Below are 22,753 nucleotides of genomic sequence, written 5' to 3'. Positions count from 1 at the left end.
AAGAAATACAGGCAGGTAAGTGAAGGTAAATGAATTAGAAAACAGGAAATAAGATTTGGATGTCAAATCAATGTAAACACCAGAAAAAATGACATGAATAGTAGTGTTTGTACAGATACAGAGAAGATACATTATTCTGAATCAGGACCTAAGTACATGCCTGCTTGCGTGCGTGTGTTCAGCTGTAGGTGTAAGTGCACCCATTAGCTAGGCACCCACCTGCGGATGTCTGAATCAGCACTGCAGCAACAGAGAGGATTTACTTAGGTTCTCTGCTTTAGAAAGGTCTGGGCTTTCTGAGCTGCTTCAACAGTGAACCTGACTTCATCAGTTTTGTTTCCCACGGAGCAGTGTGCTACTCACATCTAGTAGGTATTTAATAACATGTGCGGGTTAAGAAAAATATTTGGTCTGCTATAAGGTTCTCTTTCGTTTTCACCACCTTAGTGCCTGATGGATCTTCATCAGGAAAGACCAGTGCATTTCTTTCAAGTTTGAAATGTTTGTCATTCCTGTGGTAGCTCACTTCTGACTCATGTCTTCTAATGACCAGAAAAGTAACATTAATATAGCAACATGCAATTTTAAACCCCAGCATCTATTTGTCCCACACTATCAATTGAGTGTGATTCCAGGCCTATAATTAACTCTGCAGTATTTGGAAGTGTGTTGTATCCACCACCTGCCTTCCTTGTGCTGGATTTCTACTCCCTCTATTATTCTTATGGAACTGAGCAAGAATGAAAAACAAGGCTTAAAACAGAGATGTTTCTTGATCTAATGCCTCCTGTGATGTGGTTGTTTATCTTCTACTTTTCTTGTTGAAACAACCGACAGTGGTGGTTTAGGTTTTATCATCTGAGCACTGTAGGCATTAACTGTTTCCAAACCAATACACCCTCCACATTTCCTCTGAAAAAATTGTATCCCACATGTAAAACTGGGAGCTATTGATTGATTTCTGGATTATGCTCTGCTGTTATGTAATAGCTGTTTTTAGTCTGAGGATACTGCTTTACTCGTGTCATGTTCATCGTCCTCCTGTAATTGAATCTGATTGATAATTTTGGCTCAGAAACCTGGTAAGTGGACAGAACGCCTCTACCCCAGCACCTATACAAACTGGTTATCTGAAAAGGGTATAGCTGACTGTATGGACTTCAAAATCATTCCCTTTAAATAGGCAAATGAAAGGGAATTACCACTGAGTAATGTGTTATTTACAGGTTATTGCTATCTGGAACCTGGTGCCAAGGAAACTGATTTATACTCTGTTATTACTGTGTTATTCTTGTATTGCTTAACAGACTGATTCCAAACATAAATGCATTGAGTAGTGCATGGATTAGGATAAAACCAGTTACGTTCAGACATACCTATGTACTGGCCCTGTCGTGGGAAATCAGAAGTCACACACAGTTTATCTGGATGTTGTGAATTCTTTTGGTAGTATTTCTATGCCTTTTTTTTTTTTCTTTTTCATTTTGCTGCTTCACGTTTGATGGCAATCTTGAAGGAGTGACTTGAACAGAACACCTGGGACTCGTTTTGTAACTTGCCATGTTCACTGGGGTCTTTTGTGTATTTTTGAGCCCTGGGTGTATTTGATGGTGGTTTATGCCTTTCAGAGGACATAATTTCATCTTGACTCTCCCATCGAGACTCAGCAGTTAAGGTATGTTCATTCTTGTATTAGCTATGGTTTTCAAGTTGTAGAAAGCAGAATCACTTCTGTTCCATGGCTGAGCTTCTGTGTTGTTATACAGAACGTATTCCTGTTTCTTATGTTCACCATGAAGGTGCTCTTGGAATACTGTTGTAAGTGAAAGCCCCTCTCCAGGCCTGCATGTCCAGTTCAATGATTTCTGAAGTGCCTTAGACCTTTCCTAAAGCTCACCTGGTGATTTGTAGAGTGATTTCTGTAAAAGAACTTCCATGTTCTCCTGATTCAATTTGAGACTGCTCACAATAAATGCCAACAAGGGTTTTATCAGTCCTCAGACAGTGCTGGTAGTTTGTCATTTAGGAGCAAGTTATGCCATTTGTTTTACAGAAAATTATCCCGCAGCTCATGCAGTCTTGCACTCATCAATATCTTTGGCTTTATATTAACTAAGAGACATTCCATGCAATTTCTTTTTGGTGGTCTTTAGAGGCTTTTCTCATGTTTGCAGTCACTCTCTGGGCTGTATTCAAGCAGTGCTGCAGGGACAGAGAGCAGCCTTTGGGCAGAGACCAACTGAGTGATCACAGACACAGCATACCTCCCTGTGCCTTTGGCTGCCCTTCAGCCTCTGCCTTGTATTTTTAGCTTGCAGTCTCTTTAGTGGAAGAATTGTCTCTTCTTACTATATTTGTAGCACACTGAGCACTATGAGTGGATCTGCAGTTATGTCAACTCCTCCTCTGGTCTGTAGTAAAAAGTAAATATTCAAAAATTATCCCTTCAGAGTGATTAATGAAGACTTCTTTCTGAACACATATAAGGCAAGGCCTCCTTGTTTAAGGAAATTTGTTTGAGCTGCCTTCTGGCTTGGATGTCTTTATCACACAACAGGTGCTTCAAATCACTAATCGCCTGCAGTCTGAGCTGGTATTTATTACTGTTCAATGTCAGATCCTCTTACCTGGTAAAGCAGAGCGTACCACGTAACCTGCAAGTTGTGTTGGTGAGCATATTTAATTACATATCCACAGATTACCTATAATTATCTCCATCATGACTAGATCCTTGGAGATCTTCAATGGGAGGCTAATATCTGCTCCAGGGACTGAAACAACCCTGCAGGGAAGATGGGAGCCCAGTTGCAAAGTATTACTGGAGCAGGTTTGAGCCTTTGAAGTTCAGTTTGAAGTTGTTAAAAGTTTCTTATTTTCAAGACTACCTTTGACTTCCTAGAGCTGGTCTAAGGGGTAAATCCAAATATCTCAAGACTTTATGCTAGCCCTGTGCATCTGTACACGCTCAATTACCTGCCTTGTACGGTACTGCCAAGGCTTGCCAATTGGGATGCGGTTTACCCTGCCCAGCACTAGAAGTCAGTGATTTGCCTGTATTAGTGCTAGCCATCTCAAGCTAATTTTGTGCTCAGTGCAGAGAACGAGGCTCCTACAGAGGCTGTAGGTAACGATGCATCTGAATGTTCAAGTCATCTACTTTGAGATCAGATGAACTGTGCCCTAGAAATGAATGTTTCTTTCCAGAGTGAGGTACAGATATAGATGTCAAAGCTTAGCTGGATGAAACTTACCCAGTACATTTGCCCTTCAGTCTAGGTCAGCTTTTCAATAGCCTCTCAGTAATCTCTCAGTATTAGTAGGACTAAGTAGGACTTAGGATGCTTCTTCTATATTTTAGGAGGTGTGGAGAAGGTAGACAGAAAGCAGGGAGTGGCAAACCATTTGCATAACTTGTTTGGACCTGGGTGTCTATTCCAGTTTTGCATTATTAATGCTTTAAAACAAACAAACAAAAATCCACCAAAACAAACAAAAAGACTAAAATGATCATCCCTTCTGAGTGTACCTGAGAAACACCTGTACTCGTGGGCTGCTTGGTCCCTTGTAGGTCTAGCACATGGCCAGGTAAAGAGAATCACAACTCCCTTTGGGCTACAACTATGGTAACAATACTGTGTTTACAGCATATGCAATATTATCCCAGATGATTACCCTCCTCTAGTTCAAGAACCCACAATGTTTTTCTTTGTTGTTACTTTAGACTTTCTCAAATGATTTGCACGAAATATGTTCCACTCATCTGAATATCTACTAATCATACCATTAGCAGCAACTGCATTTCCCTGAGTAATATAATAATCAAATTTATTTTAGGGGGGCATTTGAAAAAGACTAAGAATTGAATTTGCTGATCTGGAGTGAGCTGTATCTACATAATTCACCCAAAACTGACAAAGCTGCATCAGGATCACTTTTGTGAGTTGAAAATCCAAGTGAAATGTGTAGGAAAAGTAGGAGTAAGGAGATATGACTGAGGATGAGAATGAAGGGCAAGAATACAGGAATACAGCCTGGAAAGCTAAGTTGAGATATACCTGAGAGGTTACATAAAAGCAAGAAGAGAAGATTCCATAATGAAAATATAAACTGAAGAATAAAACAAGTTGGAAATTCACTAACAGGGAAATAGATCAGATAGCAGATGATAAGCAAGTGCTATTATTGAAATGAAAATTAGTTGTATCCGAAAGTTTAGCAAAATTAATTCCAAGTTTGTAGTAGGAGAAACAGAAAGAACAGGTTGAATATTTTTAATGCATGTATGCATAGAGAACCAGAATCTAAAAAATCTGCATTAAAATATTCAACAAATTAGCAAAAGCACTCAGTGAATTGTTAGTTGTCTGGGGTAGTCATGGCAAACGGAAAGACACAACACACTTCAGCCTTCTCCACATTATTCATGAGCAGATTTCCATCTGCAGTGAATAGTAAATAGTGAAGCTATTTCTTCCTTCCTCTTATTCATTCATAGATTTCTTTCTTACTGCCTTTTATGGTCCTTGCAGTTTGAATGTCTTTCTATTATACATACATATCCATCTGGTGAAATGGAAATTTTGAAGACCTGCTGGAACATTTAGACGTGCTGGTGTAAAAATGCGGGATGTGGGAACTACTTGTAGCCTTAATTCTGCCCTACTTCTTCTCTGTGGAAAGTGCTGGTCTGAAGCATGGCACAGCAGCAATGACCAGCTCATCCCACTTACTGTGCAGGAGTCTGCAGATGCACATCTACTGCAGTACTTTACTGCTACATTTATGCTGAATGCTTAGAGATGTTTGATCTTCCCATGTATGATCCATGTTGGCCTGGCTCTTAACAAGAACTGAAACCATTTAATGCATCATGAATGAGCTGGAAGTGAATTTCCAGTTTTGAGCCATGGCTTCTGTAATTCTAATCATCACAGGACCCTCCAGCACCAGTAAGACTCACCTGCAGAAAGAGAACTGATCAACTGAACAAATACTGAAGGGTCAGGTCTGGAGTTTAAGGCAAAATTATCTGTTTATGCTTTTCTGCCCCAAAACAGCCCTGCACGGCTGAGCTTACTGGATCTGTTGTCATGTGTACGTGCAGTGCTGCCACTATATAAAGAGAACAGAAACAAGTTAATCTGCACTTACAGATTTGTCCAAAGATTTCTTAAAGAGAAAACTGCAATGCATGCCTCCTCAGAAATATTGTAGGGAGACCTGAAAGATACGTTTTGGTGTATGATCTTCTATCTCAAGATCTCTCTCAAGATGCACTATGCCAGGGAGGATGTTGCACAATGTGTAGCCTAGCCAAGGGTCCTGGCACGCTTTGGAGAATGAAAGTAGTAAGTACCTGAATTACATCTCTCCTGAAATAGAATGACATCACTGTCAAACTGAGCCGATCCTCCATCTCCATAACGCAATGCTGCAGTTATTTCCAGGCCAGCATCATTTTTCTGCCTGTGATTTTGTCAAAAATACTTATAATTTTGGATGAAATTTAATTTGAACCACAAGAAATATTCCCATAAAGGCTAACTTTATGTGAAATTTGCCATCTTTCACACAAAAATATCTTACCAGTGCAAGACACTATTAAAACCCGTTAAGAACCTTTTAGAATTGGTTGGATCATAGATGTGACTATAATGTGTTAAAGTTAGTGTATGAAACTGATCTTACAACTCACATTGGTTGCAGTTCACAAATCTTTTTCAGCATGGAGATCTGAGATGTGGAGACTGGAGTTTGTGTGAACCTGTCTAGCATTGTTGCCATCAGTTCCCATCCAAGGCTTCTGATTTTTAAACTAAGCTCAAATTATCAACACTAAAAATAGCAACTTTAAATATGTGCTGAAAACTTCTTTCTCTGCACTGCTGCAATAATGCTGCTGCAAAAAGTGTCTTTGGCATCCAGAATTTCATGGTATTTTCTTCTTGTGTATTTTTTCCCTCAGTGCCTTTCTTTGCCACAGGTTTTCTGTCATGAGGATTTTGTCTAGGCATCTCCAACATATTGTCATGACTCTGGAACAACAAAAAGTTGGTTTAGAAACTAACTGACTAAAAAAAATTACTGATAACCAGGCTTACTGGGCACAAACACACACCGACATCAATAAAATGATGGGAGACAGTAATGCATTGTGTTAGAAGGCTGGTATGAGATGAAATATTTAGGTAAAACTGGAAAATAGATATTTAGAAGAAGCAATATCAACATATTGGGGACATATTTTTCATTTCCAGGCATTGTCCAAACCCGTTATTATATTTGAACAATTAAGTCTTGCTTATTTCTCTTGGCTACCAAGGCAGTGAAGCTGTAAAGGCTGCAGGGGCAATGTCATGGGTGTTTGTTAAACAAGTGTCAGTGGATCAGACTTGTATCTCACTGGCAGGAATTACCATTCAGCAGTCTTAAGGGCCTCTCCATATAACAACTGTTTTTCCCAACATCCTATCAGGTAGGTAAGCATTTGGCCATTTCAGAGATAATGATAATTATGAACATGTTAATGCTTTCTGGTTTTATGGTATCATATGGGAATCATAAATTGTATGAATAAGAACATCATTCCCATATTGTGTCAAAGCAGATGCACAGAAGTTATAGACTAAGGAGCATATGATGTATTAGCCAGCAGTGGTTCCATTACAGGAGAAGCTAAAGGAATCAGTCATCAGCCTGAACTTATATCACTCATGGTGGATGTTCACCACACCTTTGTCCTGTGCAGAAACCTCACATCTGGCTTCAACATACCAACAAGATCATATTCCTATAATGTATATCTTAGGGATAACTTCTTGATGCATGTAAACAAGTACATTTTGCTTCCAATTAATTTCATGTATGAGTCTCTATTAAAGCATGTTCTGATATTCTGACTTTGAAAACCTAAAATAGGCTTTTAAGAGCCTCATCCTGAAATATATTTATCTTGACAGCCATAGCTTAAGAGCATTTGAAAAGAAGCTGTGATAAATCAAACACCAGTTCATTACAACTATTGGTTCATTTTCAAGGAAGAATCCAATTTGGGAATTCTTGATGACATTTTTGGTAGCACTAATGTTTTGGGAATATGGCTACACGTTGGTTTACACATGTTGGTTAGCATTTTCTATTGATCAAGCGGCTGTGAAGCCAGAGTAATGATGTGTTCTGCTTCAAACTTCTGGCCTGAGATGACCCATATAAGCTCTCCACCCTATTTGGGTGATGTAAGAATAGCTCTATATTCCCGTATACTCAGGCACAGTAATGGGAGCCATATAAATGCCTCACCAGGGAAGATAAAATAGCAGGAGGCAGAGATAATCCCTGGCACTTCTCCTGGGTACCTCCCCTCTAAATATGAATCATGTTTCATCCAGGCAGATCTGATTTATGTCCCTGTCTATGACCAAACATTTGGCAGCACCAGTCAGATGTGGTAAGACACCGTCTATTTAGTCTTCTTGTACAGTGCTCAGGCAGAAGAAAGGATGGGAAATTCATGGTTTGCAGGTCTCCTGCAATAGGCATAGTGAACTGAATTTCTTGGGGTGGAACAGCTTTATTTTTTCATTATTTATTTCATTTATTTTTAGAATAATGACCCGCTTTATAGTCACCTTTTTTGTGTGTTCCTTTATTGTTACTTTTTAATCAAAGTTGTATTGTTACGTTTTAATCAAGGAAGGAAAATCCAGTTAGAAATAAATCTATGGAATAATATCTATCTGCTAGTTCAAGCAATACAATTGGGATATTGTAGATGACAAACAACTCTGGAACAACCTGTAAAAAGAAGCACTAAAAAAAAATTAGCGAGGAAGTTCAAAGGAATTCAGAAGGTAGTAAGTAAATCCTTCATGAAATTTTCCCAGATTTCTCTGTGCTCGTAAATACTTAGTTTGTTCAGCAGTATATAAAGATAAAATAGCACTTTGCATATAATAATGATGTGATTTTTGCTTGGGAGGGAAGAAGTTTATATGCCATTATACTGTCTTCCAAACTGTAGGTGGTAGAAACCACTCAGGGAACTATTTCATTAAGGAAAAATAATAAAATTATGTTCCTGAGTGACATAATTATGGTGTTTTCAAGCATGGCTGACTTGGATGTTAATTGCAGCAAAACATACTTGAGAGGACACCTTGTTGAAGAGAAACATCTTTTGGTGATTAATTGGTGATTGATTTTAAGGGCTTTGACAAATGGAGTTTAGTTTCACTTCAGGAATAAATACTCCTGTAGAAGGTCTGAGAAAACTGAAAGGCTCTGGCACCACCAAGACAGGCTTGCATACTAAACTTGAAGCATGTGAACAGTAAGTGAAAGAATGGGAGCATGGGAGGAGAGAGGCCCAAGAGACCACAGCGCACAACTATATGTTTGCTAATGATCTGTTTGCTTTAGAGTAAAAGTTTATTATTGCAGTCAATAAAGATATGAGTTGAATTGCACACACATTTTCTGTCAGTGTTGGCCAAAGTTTGCATTAACAGGGTTTTAAAGGCAAAAAATTTATGATAAAGTGAAACTTTGTAGCAGACTGTTCATTAAGGCTTGCAACTGTACTATCTTCTTATGAGACACTGAAATTCAGAGCATCTCTTGAAATGCATTTAGCATGGAAAAAGACTTCTGCAGGTAGAATTTGCCTTCTGGCACTGCTTTGGCTGTTACTCAAGATCCTGTCTGTGCCATGGATTTTCATCTGTTGCTGTTTGTGTTAAGTTGTGCAACTGCTTCTTAATGCCTGTTACGAAAGGATGCATAGATTACAGCTCCATGAGGTATCCTGCACAAATCATCACTGATAATGTGAGCATGGTTACAAAGGTTACTCTCAGTGGAATTATTTTTACGCTCATTAATATCATCCCTACATAAGCCAAATGCTTGATTAATGCTCGACCCATAGAAGTTAAAAGAGGTCTGAGGAAGCATGCAACTGTAGTTGTCCTGTAACATGGAACACGTGTGATAAATTTCTATTTAGGAGTTTTACCACTGGCTTTTGTGCTGTCATGATTTTCCCCCAAGGTCTCATGCTAAATTGGCTAAAACACAGCAATACATAGGCAGAGAAGACACCAGAAGTCAATTTACAAGGTGGTTTTGTTTGTTTGTTTGCTTGGGAGGAGGTGCATTTTATAAATCACCCAACGTGTTAGCTTTTTTTCTTGTATTTAATCTGATTTTAATTAGGCCAAGTTGGCATCTGTACTGATGAAAGAGTCTAAAGATGTCTTGGAAGTTGCACTGAAGACAGAAGTTAGCGTGGAATGGAGAAGATTGAAGACACTTGAAATTAGGGGGAGAATTTAGTTTAAGAAAAGCAAAAAAAAATATTTAAATTTGAAGTACTCTAAAAGGTTTGTGACTGAGATGTTGTCAGGAAGAACAGCACTTAAATTCTTTCCATTAATAGATGTCTGAATTATTAATTTGAAGCCTAATAGCAAACCCCACAGGTTAGATTTAAGGTATTTCTTCACTGAAGCGTCTTGTCAGCACGTACAATCTGGTCCTCTGCAAATGCACACTTAGCTTTGCACGGAGCTTTTTCAACTCTGAATATCAGCTGACCATGTGAATATAAGGCGTGGCACACCCATAGTCAGAAACCATCCTATGTAGATGTCTCCTATAGAGAAAGACGGAGCAAAGAGAGTGCGTGTTGTGCTACTGACCACAAAGTTACAAAATGGCCTTCAGATGCTTTGATCGCTCGTTGTTCTACATCCAGATGTTGCAAGTACAGAGATATAGATAACTTTCTCTCCAGATCAATATGACCTGGGCTACGTGAAATTTAACAAGGCCTAGATATTGAAAATAAGACATGTTTCAAAATATGTTGGCTCTCATTTTGAGGGTTAATCATGAACAACTAACTATGTTACCACTTGAAATGTTGTCCAAGTGTGGTACCTAAGATATTTATAGCTGCAACTTGTGTTCCTAGTGAAAAAAATAAATAAATTATGACATTTTGTTCCATCTTTCATAATTCTGGGATTATTGATGGTGCATCCTGGCCCAGATGCCCTAGTCCAGAGTGCAGAAGAGCTAAAAATGAACAAGGGATGACCGAAAATGTCTGGATGATCCCATGATGAGGGTTGGACCAGAGACTGCTTCTTTTTTTTTGGCCCCAAAAATCTCTTGGAAGGCTGTTCCAGAAATTACTTTTTAACTGTATAGGAGCCTCTTCCAGTTTGTGATCTGGCCAGTGCTTACTCATTTTCTCAGTTGTGCCAACATTACCTCATAGCTCACAGAAGCATTCTTCCCTGTCTAGTGTTTTCCCTGAGGAATTTCTAGAAAGGAGCTTTCCCCATCACTGTTGCTTTAACCACCATAGAGTTAGCCCTCCTCTGTACCGGTTACTGTGGGAAGTCATTTGCTTAGAAGAATGGCAGCTGCACTGGACATGGTACAGTAGATAAGGCTTTATACCTTCCCCGGTAACATCACTTTTCAAATAATGCAGGAATATATTCCGGTTGTGCTGGAAATACTGTGGGAAATACTTTCTCATGTGGCACATCATTGGTGGCTTACACTCGTGGTGTGGTCAACTTAAACCCCAAGGTGGCTGGCTTTTGTTAGTTGGTTGGTTGGTTGGTTGGTTTTTGCCATTTCTAACTGATGACAATGAAAACTCGTAGGCAATTTCTGTGAGTTTCTTGGTGCACTTTTGCATTTCATCCCTTTTCTATTGTTTCGGTCACTATGAACATCCAATTCTTCCTGTGTAACATTTTCATCCCCATTTTATTGGTAGTGCTTCACAGTAGTTTTTCTTGGTGTTGTTATTATTAACTTGATTATCACATTTTAAGCATATGCATGTAAGAAATGGTGAATGTCAGCTATCTGCAAAAACAGATGTGAGAAATGTCAGAGGTGAAAATGCTCAGAAAGTTCTTTCATGAGAAAAGCTTGGAAAAGTTTGAGTGGAGGATCTCAGTTTTACCTGCAAGATGCTGGGGTAGCTCTCACTACATGTAAATAAAATCTCTCCAAAACCTAATACTGCTTTACCTCTGCTATTGAGAGAAAAACAGATAGAGAAGAGCAGTAACTAGGTATATGTGGTCCTAAATCTGGCAGACCTGTGGAGTGACTTGGTCCTAATCCCACAGACAACTTGATGGAACCACCCTGTCATGCTGCACACCATATAATTTTCCTGAAGCAATGGCTAGCCATGCACACATACAAAGCTAGTAAATATGCAATGTCCTTTTATAAAGTGCAAAGGCAAAAACTGCAAAAACATCATCTATTTGCAAGAGAAGGTACTATTTTCAATAACATGGAATAGCAAGTGAATATCCAAGAACTGTCTAGCGTAGATTTGTGCTGTCACAAAGGTATAAGGAGCATGGGAAATTTGTAGGTTATGCTACAAACAGTTAAAAATAAACACACGCATACAAACAAAAAACCATCACACTCAAACCTTAGCAGAATTTTATCCTGCTATGAGCTGAATATCTGTTATTTAATAACTGAAAAGTTACAGAACTTCAACAAGGTTATTTGCTGTGGTTCCCAGATTCAGGAGACATGTTAGTGGGAGTAGGGAAAAGATGCTTTTGTTTGGGAAACGCACTGGGAAAATTGCTCAATGTGATGATTGTCAGAACCGAAGTGTAACAACTGGTATAGCCACATTAGTGTAAAAATTAAAAAAGCCAAAGGCAAAAAATAAAATAGAACTGTTTTTGTCAGGGTACTTAAGTCAGTTTTGTGGTGCTGAAACAGAATGTATAGCTTACCTTTTGTTTATTATATTCATAGGTAATTACATAGCAAATTTCTGTAATGTGAAGTGACAGATATGTATGTGATAAACTGAAGACTGGAAGTCTTGTACTCTTCTGGTGAGACTGATGTTATTAAAAAAAAAAAAAAAAAAGTCTGAATGATTATGGAAAGTTTTAGTCCTTGCTTTGCAGAAGCAAAATCAGTTGAACCCATTTTGTTTCCTGGGTAGATTGGGTGGGGGTTTGTGGGGAGCTCGCATTTGGGAGATGTCTCCGCTCACTTGCAGAACAGGTCATCAAACAGGAGATGGGAAAATACTGGGGTTGTGACACCTTCATTGGAATATAGTATCCTAGAATATCTGGAGTTAGAAGGAAACCATGTGGCAGTCAGTGCCAGGATCACTGTGTAACGTCAGAATAGACTTGTGAGAACTCTCAAGGTGTTTGCAAAAGACATCCCAGCAATTCTAACAGTGTCACAACCAAGTGTTTGTGCCTTTCACAGCAGAAGTAGTGAGCTTCTTCTAGAGGCCACACAGTAACACCCACATCTTGGACCTTGCTGGTGCAGTCCCAGTGCCTCTCCCACACCTGGTGACATGTGGACAATCTGGGGATTATTTCCAATACCAGCTCCAGGCTGGGGGATGCGAATACCCCTACTAAAGGGAAGGAGTGGGACATTGTGTATTTGAAACCTCATATTGCAAAGACTTTTCTGTACTGGTGGTTGAAAGAGCCATCTGTGATCCTGACTTCCAGAATCCACAGTCCTGTGGGTTGAAAGATGTGGAAAGTGATTCTAACATTGACAGCTGCAGAACAGAGCCAACCTGAGCAGTGAAAACCACCTCCTCTAGAGATCCTGATGAAAGGCTTGTCTGGTGTTTCATGATAATTAGGGGTTGTGTTATTCTATAGCAATTTGCCAGCCCTCAAGGATGAGTCACAGTGAGTTTGATAAGATCACGATTTTGTGATTTATTTATGCTATGCCTTTCCCCCCCCCAAAAAAAAAAAATAAATTGTCCATACTCCCCTCAAATCTCAGATTTATTTCCATTTCTTGGTTGTTTATTGGAGGGATAGAAAGCAGAACAGCATCCTTGGAAAGGTACCGAATGGAGATGGATACTTATGGGTACCTTCCACTTTAGGATATTCCAACATTCTATGAAATGAGAGGCAACTGACCTTCTCCCTGATTTCTGTGGAGATCAGGCAACAAGTAAAAGTTCTTTGGGCTTGACATAAAGCCATTAGTGGAGCTTGAAATATCTGCAAACACAGAACTCCATCCTTTTTATAACCAATGTCTTTCTTACTTAACAATAGCATACTAACATACTTAACAATTTACAAATGCATAACGTTTTTGATCAGTCCCACAGTATTTAGGGCCAATATGTAATAAATTAGTGTTTCATTTTTTGTTACTTTTCAGGTAAAATAATTCTTAAAGACAACCAGCTTTGCAAATAACCTCAACAAACAAAAACAGGCAACTGAAGTACTTACTCTTTAAAAATGCACTCCTTATTCATCGTAGGTGCAGGAAAGTTTGTGCTGTTTTGCTAGAAAGTTGCTTAAGGTCTGGGGGGGTGGAGGGGAATCTTATTGCAAACTCTGCCTCTCAGCATCCCTAAGTTAAAAATGCTGGCAGATTCATTGGGATACTCAAGATTTTCTGATTTGTATGTAATACAAGTATGTGTGTTATTGCTCGATAAATGAATGGTGCTACGTTGTTTCTAAGTTTAAAACTTAGTTATACTGGTTTTAATCCAATAAAGCTTTCTGTTAGAACAAAAACCATTTTTGTAATGATGCAAGTTATAAAACTGAGGGAAAAGCAGGGAGCACCTTGTGCTGCAATGCCTTTATCTTTTCAAGTAGCAAATATGATATTTGAATGAGAAGAAATTGCAGAAACACAACGTGCTGTATTACACAGGAGACAGCCACTGTACTCCTAATGAATTTTGTACCAGTTCTCAAGATAAGGGAGATGAAATAGATGAGAAGAAATCATTTGTCCTGAAAGGAGATAGAAATAAAGTATAGCCAAACCATTTCTACATACAATCTTATCAGTCTATTTCATGGCCATTTGGCAGTCTCAAATGCTCTCGGTATATTTTATACCAAAGAAAATGCTGCTGACACTGAGTCCTGTGATTGCCAAATTGCATATTCATTATTGTTCACAGTCACGTGAGGTCAAGCTCGGTCACAGCAAACAAAGGATCTTTGTCTGTATCTGTACTCCCTCCTCATGCAGTTTTTGGTTTCCTAACTTTTGTAGCACTCCCTGGGCTGAAAGTTTCTTTTTAAATAGGATGCAGTGTACTCTTTTGTAAAGATGTCTCCGCTCTAGGAGTGACATCATGGGAATCACTGAAAGCGAGCTGGGAGCACAGAGCAGGGTTAGCTACCATGTACAAAGCAGCTCCCTCTGCCCTACACCCCTTCCCCCCTTCCCCCCCAGCATCCAGGTGCTTTGCTGCGCTCTGTTGGATGCTTCATGAGGAATGTGAACATAGGAAAGACTGATCATTAATTGACAAAACATGAACTCTAGCAGCTCGTTCTCATCTGCAGGCTGCTACGCACGAGGTGGTTTGCATCTTATTCACAGAGTGCCAGGGGTCTGCTGGTTTGCCATCAAATGCAAATTCCCTTGCCTGGCTCACTGGCACAGAAACACCTCAGTATAAGAAGTTTTTAAACTTAATCTTTTTAAAGATGCATTGCAAAACTTGGGCATGCTCCTGCTCCCACTGACATCAGTGGCAAGCCCACATCAACTTCAGTGGAAGCCAGGTAGGGTCCCTGCTTTCTGGAAATGAGACCCAGTAGTATTTAAGTTTTCTGGCACGCATACAAGCCTCAAGGATTGTTCCTTTAGGCCATTCCGATCTTTTTTCCATGTCCCTGATTCCATGGTAACACAACATCAGCACCAAGCACAGAATACTGAACGAGATTTTGCCACTAAGCCTGAGGATTTATAAGAGTGTATCCTGCAAAAAGATCTTGCTGAACTGCAACTGCCCTTGCACTAATTCTTTATCCTTTTCAGATGAGTGACAAAATTATCTCTGGATTTATATTACAATCAGCCAAAAATTTGCTAAGGTTAGAAAAACAAAAGTGCTGCTTTAAAATCATAGCAGAAACAACTTTTTTTTTCTTTTTTTCTCATTACAATCACTATATGAGTAAAACACTGCCTCTATTTACTGCTCTTTTCAAAGCAGCCTGATCATGATGATAAAACAAGTTTTGTTTTACTTACATCAAATGAATAACCACTTTTGCAATGTAAAAGAAGGTGTGCAAGGAAAGAACAAGTTAAAAGATCTGTGTTCAGATTGGAGGGATGTGATGTAGACCAGCACTTCACTATCCATGGCTGGGTGCTTACTCTGAGTTACAACACAGCATGCTGAAACTGAGAGTTTCTCATTGACTTCCACTAAAGCAGCTCATAAAAAGTTGATGTGAAGTCAAATGTTTTGCTATGAGTCTGGTCAGGGAGAGGTTGGCAATTCACAAGTGGCCACAAGATGCGACCTTTGGAAGACCAAAGTTTGGAAGTGGGTGTCTGGCACTGTTTGAACTGACTCTCCTTCATGAGAACTGACACAGACACTAATCAGATCTGGAAATTTTGGCCCAAATGATGAGAAAACTAGGAGAAAACTCCAGAATGTGAATGTGTTGTAAGAAATACAATTAGGGACTGTCCTTTCTCTATACAAAATACAAGATCTTAGGAAATGGTGCTTTTCTGTATGCTGTTCACAAGCACTGCTCTGTATAATTACTCTGCAGGAATACAATCTTCTTATAAGAGCTGTGTGTTTCACTAGATCACATTAATAAGGTGCAATGTGAAAAGCAGTTGTAAACTCCAAAGCCTGCCTTACAAAAACAGAGCACCTTTGCTTGCTAAAGAGGTCCTAAATCTCTTCTGGGCCATAATCTGCAGAACACCCTTAGGAAAGCATCAGCTCTTTTGTTTTGGATTTGGGAAAAACAGGAAAATGGGGAAGTTCACTAATGTGTGTAGTTTGGGTTTCTGTCAAGTCTCATGCACTTTCAGTGTGACAAGCAAGGGTAGCTCTTGTTTGTAGTAAGGTCAAAATGGAATCTAGGATCACAGAATCATAGAATAGTTGGGTTGGAAGGGACCCAAAGATCATCAAGTTCCAATCCCCCACCACAGGCAGGGCCACCAACCTCCAGATCTAATACTAGACCAGGCTGCCCAGGGCCCCATCCAACAGGGGTTTGAACACCTCCAGGGTCTGAGCACCCACAGCCTCTCTGGGCAGCCTGTTTCAGCACCTCACCACTCTCTCTGTGATATCCAAATCTAAGCCTTCCCTCCTTGAGCTTAAAACCATTCTCCCTTGTCCCATCACTGTTTTTTCCTTACAAAAAGTTTATATCCCCCCCCCCCCCCCCTCCTTTTATAATCCCCTTTTAAATACTGGGAGGCTGCAATGAGGTCTCCTTGGAGAATAGCTCCCTGGGTTATTTTAAAGAGCAAATGGGATACACAATGTATCATATTTTGTTACTTTATACCCGTACAGTATGAAGTGCAGACAGCACTTCAGGCACACAGCTTGAACTACGCCCCAGCGATACAGCCTTTAAATAGCCCAGCAGCGCCAAAGCCAAAATATACGATGATCCCATGTTTGCTCGCATGCAGCAATCTCAATCAACATTTACTTTGGTCTTCAAGTGAAAGGCAAACTGGCAGTGCCACAAGGCCGGGGGAGGCGGATCGATAACTATCCCGAATTTTCCACAATTGTTCTAATTTCAACAGCTCCGAGCTGCCGTACACCTTATGAACGCGATTTCACAGGTTTTCTTTTTTATTTTATTTTATTTTAAGGTTTTATTTCCAGCTGCTCCGACTCTAGAGGGGAGGGGGGCGGCGCTCAGCATGGCGACGGGCGCTCAGGAAGTCGCGTCAAGCTCGTTGCAGGCAGGGGGGCAGCGGCTGCAGCCGCAGAGCTCCGCGATGCTGCCCCCGGCGGCGGGGCACTGCAGGGCAGGGCAGGGTGGGGGCGGGCTGGAAGGGGCGGGTCGGCGGCTGCAGCCGGCGTGGAGCGTGGGGCTGGGAGGGTGAATGCGGGCTGCGCTGTAGGACCGGCTGGAGCGGTGCAGGAGGACGAGGAGCTGCGGCTGCCGGGCCGTGTGAGGCCGGGTGTCGGTGTGAGAGCTCTGCTCTGCTCGGGGCTGGCTGCTTGTGCCGCTGCTTTCGCTCGGCGCCCTGTTATTGATAGCAGATCTCGGGGATGGCGGGCTGCAGCCGGGTGGAGGCGTGAGCGGAGAGGGCGCTGGGAAGGGCGGATTTTGTCGGAGGTACGTATGGAGCTGCCGCCGCTCGGACCGGCTTGTATAATCGTGTATTTGCTTTGGTTCGTTTGTTGGCCGTGCAGGTGAAGCCAAGGTCACCTTGAGCGTAATTTGAGGACGTGTTTCGCTGTCGCTGCTCAGATGTTCGTAGCCCTTCTTTTGTATTTATCGTGTAGTTTAGGTGTTGCTTTGCCTGAGCAGTGATGTGAAGAAAGAATAAAACTAAAGAGCCGGCAGAGAGAAAGAGGGACTCCCTGCGCACATTGGTTGTAACGACACACACGTGCGTGGCGGCGGCTGTACGGAGGGAGTCTGCATGGGAGGGGGGACGGGGAAGGCTGGAAGAGGTTTGTGCCTGCGTGGGAAGGAGCCCAGGGAGGCAGGGTGCTGCACTGAGTCCTTGGGCCTCGCTCCTGCAGAACATCTCATTGCGGGGTGGTTTGTAGCTTGGCTGTGATACAAGGATCACTGCAGGGCGGGTGCAGCGGGCACAGCCGCTGCCTGATACTTCTGGATGGAAGTCTTGGGAATCCTTGCTCAATGACGCTTCTCGTCTGCACGTTGTGCTGCTTCCTTACTTGCAGATCAGCAGTACGGTGTGCTGAATTCTGTTTGGCCTGCTTGTTTGTTTGGAGAGGGAGAATCTGCCTTGTTTACTATGTGAAAGATAAAACTTCCATTTCAAAATAATCGCATTAGTTTAGACTCGTAAAGTGCTTTTCAGTCCAGCCTGTGTGTAATGTCACTTATGGCATCAGTGTGCTGGAAGTGGGGGTGTGCTTATGTACGGAGCTCTCCTTGGCTGAGTAGTTTGCAAACTGGTTTGACTGCAGCTAGACCAGGCAACATGAAGTACACTGTGAGATGGGATTAGAGAATGTAAATGAAATTTGGTGTCGGTAATAGGTGTCTTCTGGAAGCAAATGATGAAAGGACGAGGTTATGTAGTGTAAGAGAATGGTAAACTTTTGAAAGTGTGAGTGAAATGTGTGACCTTGCAGCTGCTTTAAGTCACACAGAGAAGAACAGTGGGAGAGCATAAAGGGACTGCATTGATCTGCATTCAGAATAACAGCAGAAGGAGGAAAACAGCTGGTAGCTGGTTGGTGTGCTTCCATAGGCAGACTCTTAAGGAAGCTTCTTCAGTATCTAACTTCTACTGAGAAGTGCAGAAATAGCTGTAAGCTAATTTATTGTTAAATACCTGTCACTGAAATTATGTTTTTGTGTGTATTTATTTATGTAAATGTTTATATTTATGTATGTGTGTATTCATATAAATATTTATCTGTTCCTTTGTAGCATCTGATCTGCAGTTAACTTGTGTGTCATGGATGAAACTGCTCTGTCACTTGGAACAATAGATGTTTCTTATTTGTCCACCTCAGCAGAGTGCAGTGTCAGTAGATGTAAGCATTCCAATGAAGAATGGGTAAGTAAAAATACTGAATGTAGGTAGTCATCTTACCTTTTTCTTCCTTTCCTTTTTTTTTCTTTTTTTCTTATCTTTTTTTTTTTTTCATGAAATATATAGTTTTTGGTTAATTGAACTTTGAGACCTAAGGAAGAACCAGCAGTTTAAAGCTGCTCCAATGACTAACAACTGCTTGGACGAGAAAATCTTCATATCAAGCCCAATTTGTGGTCTTACAGTGTCCTGTTGTGATATTATTAATCGTGTTATATAGTAGCAAACATGCAGAATTACATTTTGTAGGGGACTGAGGTCAAACAGAAAGTCATACAGAGAGCTGGATGTACTTGTTTGAAATGTGTGAGGGAAAAGGTACATGGGTAGACCATGAGATTAAAGATGCAAGGTGATGTAACTGTTATAGTTGGAACTAATCGTGCAGTGTAGCGAGCAGAGAAAACATGGTGGATATAAATAAGGAACCTATTAAAAGTCTGTGTCCTCTGTTGAGTGAGTATTGGGATTTGTAGGAGACTAAGCAGGGAGCGAGCAGAGAGGGCCAACTGAAGCAAAAAGCCACCATGGGGATGAGTGTGCTGCTCATTGGTGTAGAAGCATAAGTGAGGAGGAATTGGCTCTGCTCCGAAGAGGAGGGGTTTGAACTTGGTAAGGAAGAAGGGTTGAAGACATGGTCAGAGTTGAGGGAAAGAGCAGATGTCTCAGTGGATGGATTTTATATCTAGCTAGGTGTGGAACAGCAGGTGCTTCAGGCTCAAGGAGGAAAGATTTAGATTGAATATCAGGGGAAGTTCTTCACAGAGAGAGTGGTGAGGTGCTGAAACAGGCTGCCCAGAGAGGCTGTGGGTGCTCAGACCCTGGAGGTGTTCAAACCCAGGTTGGATGGGGCCCTGGGCAGACTGGTCTAGTATTAGATCTGCAGACTGGCGGCCCTGCCTGCGTCAGGGAGTTGGAACTTGAACTCTGTGGGGGTCCTTTCCAACCCAGCCATTCTATGATAAGTGGCAGTAACTGAGACATCTATGAGAGAGGGATGAACTCAAGCATGCAAAAACAATAGGATGGAGGTGTTGTCAGACAGTGGTAAGTTTGGACAGTCTTGGAAGCATCAGAAGGAGGATGTTTTTGTTACAGTGACGGAGACAGGGAATTAATGAGGGTGGTAGGGAAGGGACTGATTGGGGCTTTATGACTTTGGTGCTTATTAATTTCAGATAGAAGAGTTAACCTTGGAATAATTTCAAATTCCAAATGTCACATATGCCTATTTTTGTTCTCAGCCATCTTCAGTGTTACTTTTGACTTTCTGTTTGTCTCTCAGTGGGCTGGCTTTCTAGCTGGATAGATGATGACCTGTATTTGTGTTTCTGGCCCGTGTGCTGGATTATGGTACTGGTTCTGCCATACTTGTCTTCCACTATTAGATCATATTTGAAGTGTTTTTTTGTTGTGCTGTCTTTTTATTTTGCTTTTTTTCCATGGCTTCCCATTTTTGTTAAAAACTTTACAATATTTTGTTTAGAAAATTGGAATCCAGTGGTCCTGAAGCTCATGCATGCAGTCATTCAGTAGTCTTTAATGGGAACAGGCTTTGTAAAAGTTGTAGTAAAGTATATTTTTGTTATGTCCTAACAGACAGAATGTGTTCTGTAAATGTAGTTACTTTTGAATTTACTGTTTAATAGTCTACTCCTAACAATAATGGTACAGTGGTACCTTTTCCACATTGCTTTCACTAAAACTGTTGAAGAAGAGCTTATAGAGTCAGCAGGATTTGTGTTTGGTGTGCATTCAAATTGCAGTCCTACAGGGTGTTGTCCACTATAAGCTTAAAATAGATTGCTCATATTACAAGCACCTTTACGTTATTAAGTGTGTAACTTACTGTTCATTTCTCCCTCTTTTTCTCAGCTCTTGGTTTTCCTGCTGTTTCTTAAAAGAGTTATTGCTGACACAGGAAATGTTTAAATAAATAATTTGTTGTGGTGCTTCAGATATCTAAGCACAGCAGTTTTGCTTTTATTTTTTAAAGTCACATCATTTGGAGATGATAGAATATACTTCAGGAATAACCTTGGAAAAAACAAGTATTTGTTTCAGATACATTTTAGGAGTAATTTTGTGTGCATGTGTCTGACAGCTCCTCTATTGATAAGTTTTTGAATACCCAGTGTTTGTTTATACATTGCTGGGTATTTACATGGTCTCTTTTTGTTCTGTAGGGAGAGTATAACTCTAGGCCTACTCTCTTCCGATCTGCCACTTTAAAATGGAAGGAGACTCTGAGCAGAAAAAGGCCATTTGTGGGACGGTGTTGCTACGTTTGCACTCCCCAGAGCCGGGTAAGAAGATTATGAGCTGGATTATGTTTGACAATAATGCATAGTTAAAGTGTAATGTATTTTCTTACCTTCAGAATTAAGGTCAGAATGTTCTTGCTTTGTAAAGGAATATAGTTTTTCTACTTTGCTTGTGGTTAGTTTTTCTTTGTTATGGGACTAATGTTTGTCACATATCTGTTGTGACACTTTGTCTCTTCTGTACAGTTATTTCTTGCCCCTAACTCTGCACCTCTTTAGAATTAGCACTATGAAATTGCATGGAAAAAAATATATCTGGATTAGTAACGGGTGTTTGGTGCTTATGAAAGTGTTAAGGCTTAATTTTGGTACCCTTAATTTTCTATTGAGACTCTAGATAACATTTTGAAAATAAGCAGTATGCTGCTCTTCAAAACTGAAGAAATCCTGCCCTTGAGAAAACAGCTCGGTTTTCTTTGCCCAAGTGCTTTTTGGCTTGCCTGCCCATCCTGGCAACACAAGCTGGTTACAATAGTGGGAATATTTGTCTGCTGGGAGCAGCCTCAAGTTGGTGGCACTATGGGCATTGCAGCCGCTGATTTAAAGTGTGAACTTTACTGAACTGCACTGGGGAGGCTTTCTTAAGCTGAAGTGACATAATGTAGTTTGCAATGTTTGTTGTCACCTAATTTGACTATATGTACACCACAGGCTTTAAATTGCACTCTGCTACACCTGCACCGAGCCTCACAATTGGCTGGGCTGAAACAAAAATTTGCCTTTTCCCTTGACCAAGGAAAAGTTGTTATTTCTCTGTATTTCTATGACAAATAGGAAACTGCTACAGTGATAAACAGATGTGGAATAGAAAACCAAATCTGCTGTGAAGTGTGTGTATGAAATGGTCAGCAAGACAAGCAATTAGACAAACTGGGACTGCTTTGAACAGACAATTAAGCACTTAAGTGTTTTGACTTGTAAAAAACTGTGTAGTAATTCTTAGCTTAGGCCTTTGTATATTTAGTAATTATGCTGTTCCTCTTCAGTTGGGAATTTCACTTTAAGAAGAGAAATCTTGTTCTGTATTTTGTCTAGTTAATGAAAAATTACCTGTCCTGAGACCTCACTTAGAAAGGAGCATGATCTGATTGAGTCCTTTATTGCCCTCTGCCACCAGAAGAAGCTACCATTCTTGATGCAGACAGTAACAAACTCTCATTAGACTCCAGATATTTCATCTGCTCTCACTATATTTAGTTAATTCTCTTCAGAGAGGGAATTGCTTAGTGGTGCTTGCTGACTATCACCTAGCTGGTGCTTTAAGTGGCAAGGCTGACTTTTCCCTTATACATTCTTCCTGCTGTTTTGTGGCTGATTAATTTTACTAACCTGGCAGAAGACTTCTTTATTTATTTATTCATTCTGGCTGTCTTAGTTTTATGCCTTACCTAAATGATATTGTCTCACTGGGGAGTGATATTCATCAGTGCTTCAAGCAGTCTGAGTTAAGAGGTGTGGGATGGTGTTCATTGAGGAAGGATAGGGGGTGGTATAGCAGCTGAGCTCCTAACTGGTGCTGCAGGGAGGGATGGTGTGAGCTTGCTTTGTCTCACAGAACATCTTCTGTCTGACATGAGATAAGGGCAGAGCTCAATGAGGAGAAGTTGAAATGTGACATTGAATTTCACAGAGTGAGTTTGGAACCTAATGGGTAGAGCACTGGAGTGGACTCATGTTCTCTGTTACTCCCTTGGTTTTCTTGCTTAATTTTTGGGAAACTAAGGACAAGTCATTGCACCTTTTTTGCCTGTATGTTTCATCTAACTTTTAGAGCTGGGCAACATTACGAGTGC

The 22,753-nt window shown here is 40.6% G+C and overlaps 1 protein-coding gene across 8 annotated transcripts in view; it reads left to right on the top strand.

Moving 5' to 3' along the window:
* The first annotated feature begins 1,026 nt into the window (after positions 1–1,026).
* Positions 1,027–22,753, top strand: part of GPAM (glycerol-3-phosphate acyltransferase, mitochondrial) — a 45,865-nt gene continuing 24,138 nt past the window's right edge. For 2 of the 8 annotated variants that reach the window (XM_015867384.3, XM_015867380.3), the window contains exons 1-3: positions 16,937–17,174; positions 18,471–18,600; positions 20,823–20,942. In XM_015867384.3, coding sequence (XP_015722870.1) covers positions 18,499–18,600; positions 20,823–20,942 — 222 coding nt within the window. In that variant the 5' untranslated portion in view covers positions 16,937–17,174; positions 18,471–18,498. Of the gene's footprint in view, positions 1,083–16,481; positions 16,672–16,936; positions 17,175–17,355; positions 17,452–17,479; positions 17,516–17,988; positions 18,349–18,470; positions 18,601–20,822; positions 20,943–22,753 lie in introns of those variants that run through there. The other 6 variants (XM_032445326.2, XM_015867381.3, XM_085555285.1 and 3 more) reach the window with 6 other exon arrangements.

Source organism: Coturnix japonica, chromosome 8, assembly GCF_054131305.1.
Source record: "Coturnix japonica strain WE chromosome 8, WE-NBRP24, whole genome shotgun sequence".
Lineage (NCBI taxonomy): Eukaryota > Metazoa > Chordata > Aves > Galliformes > Phasianidae > Coturnix > Coturnix japonica.
Note: the sequence above shows the minus strand (reverse complement) of the source record. Positions and strands in the feature narration are given on the sequence as shown.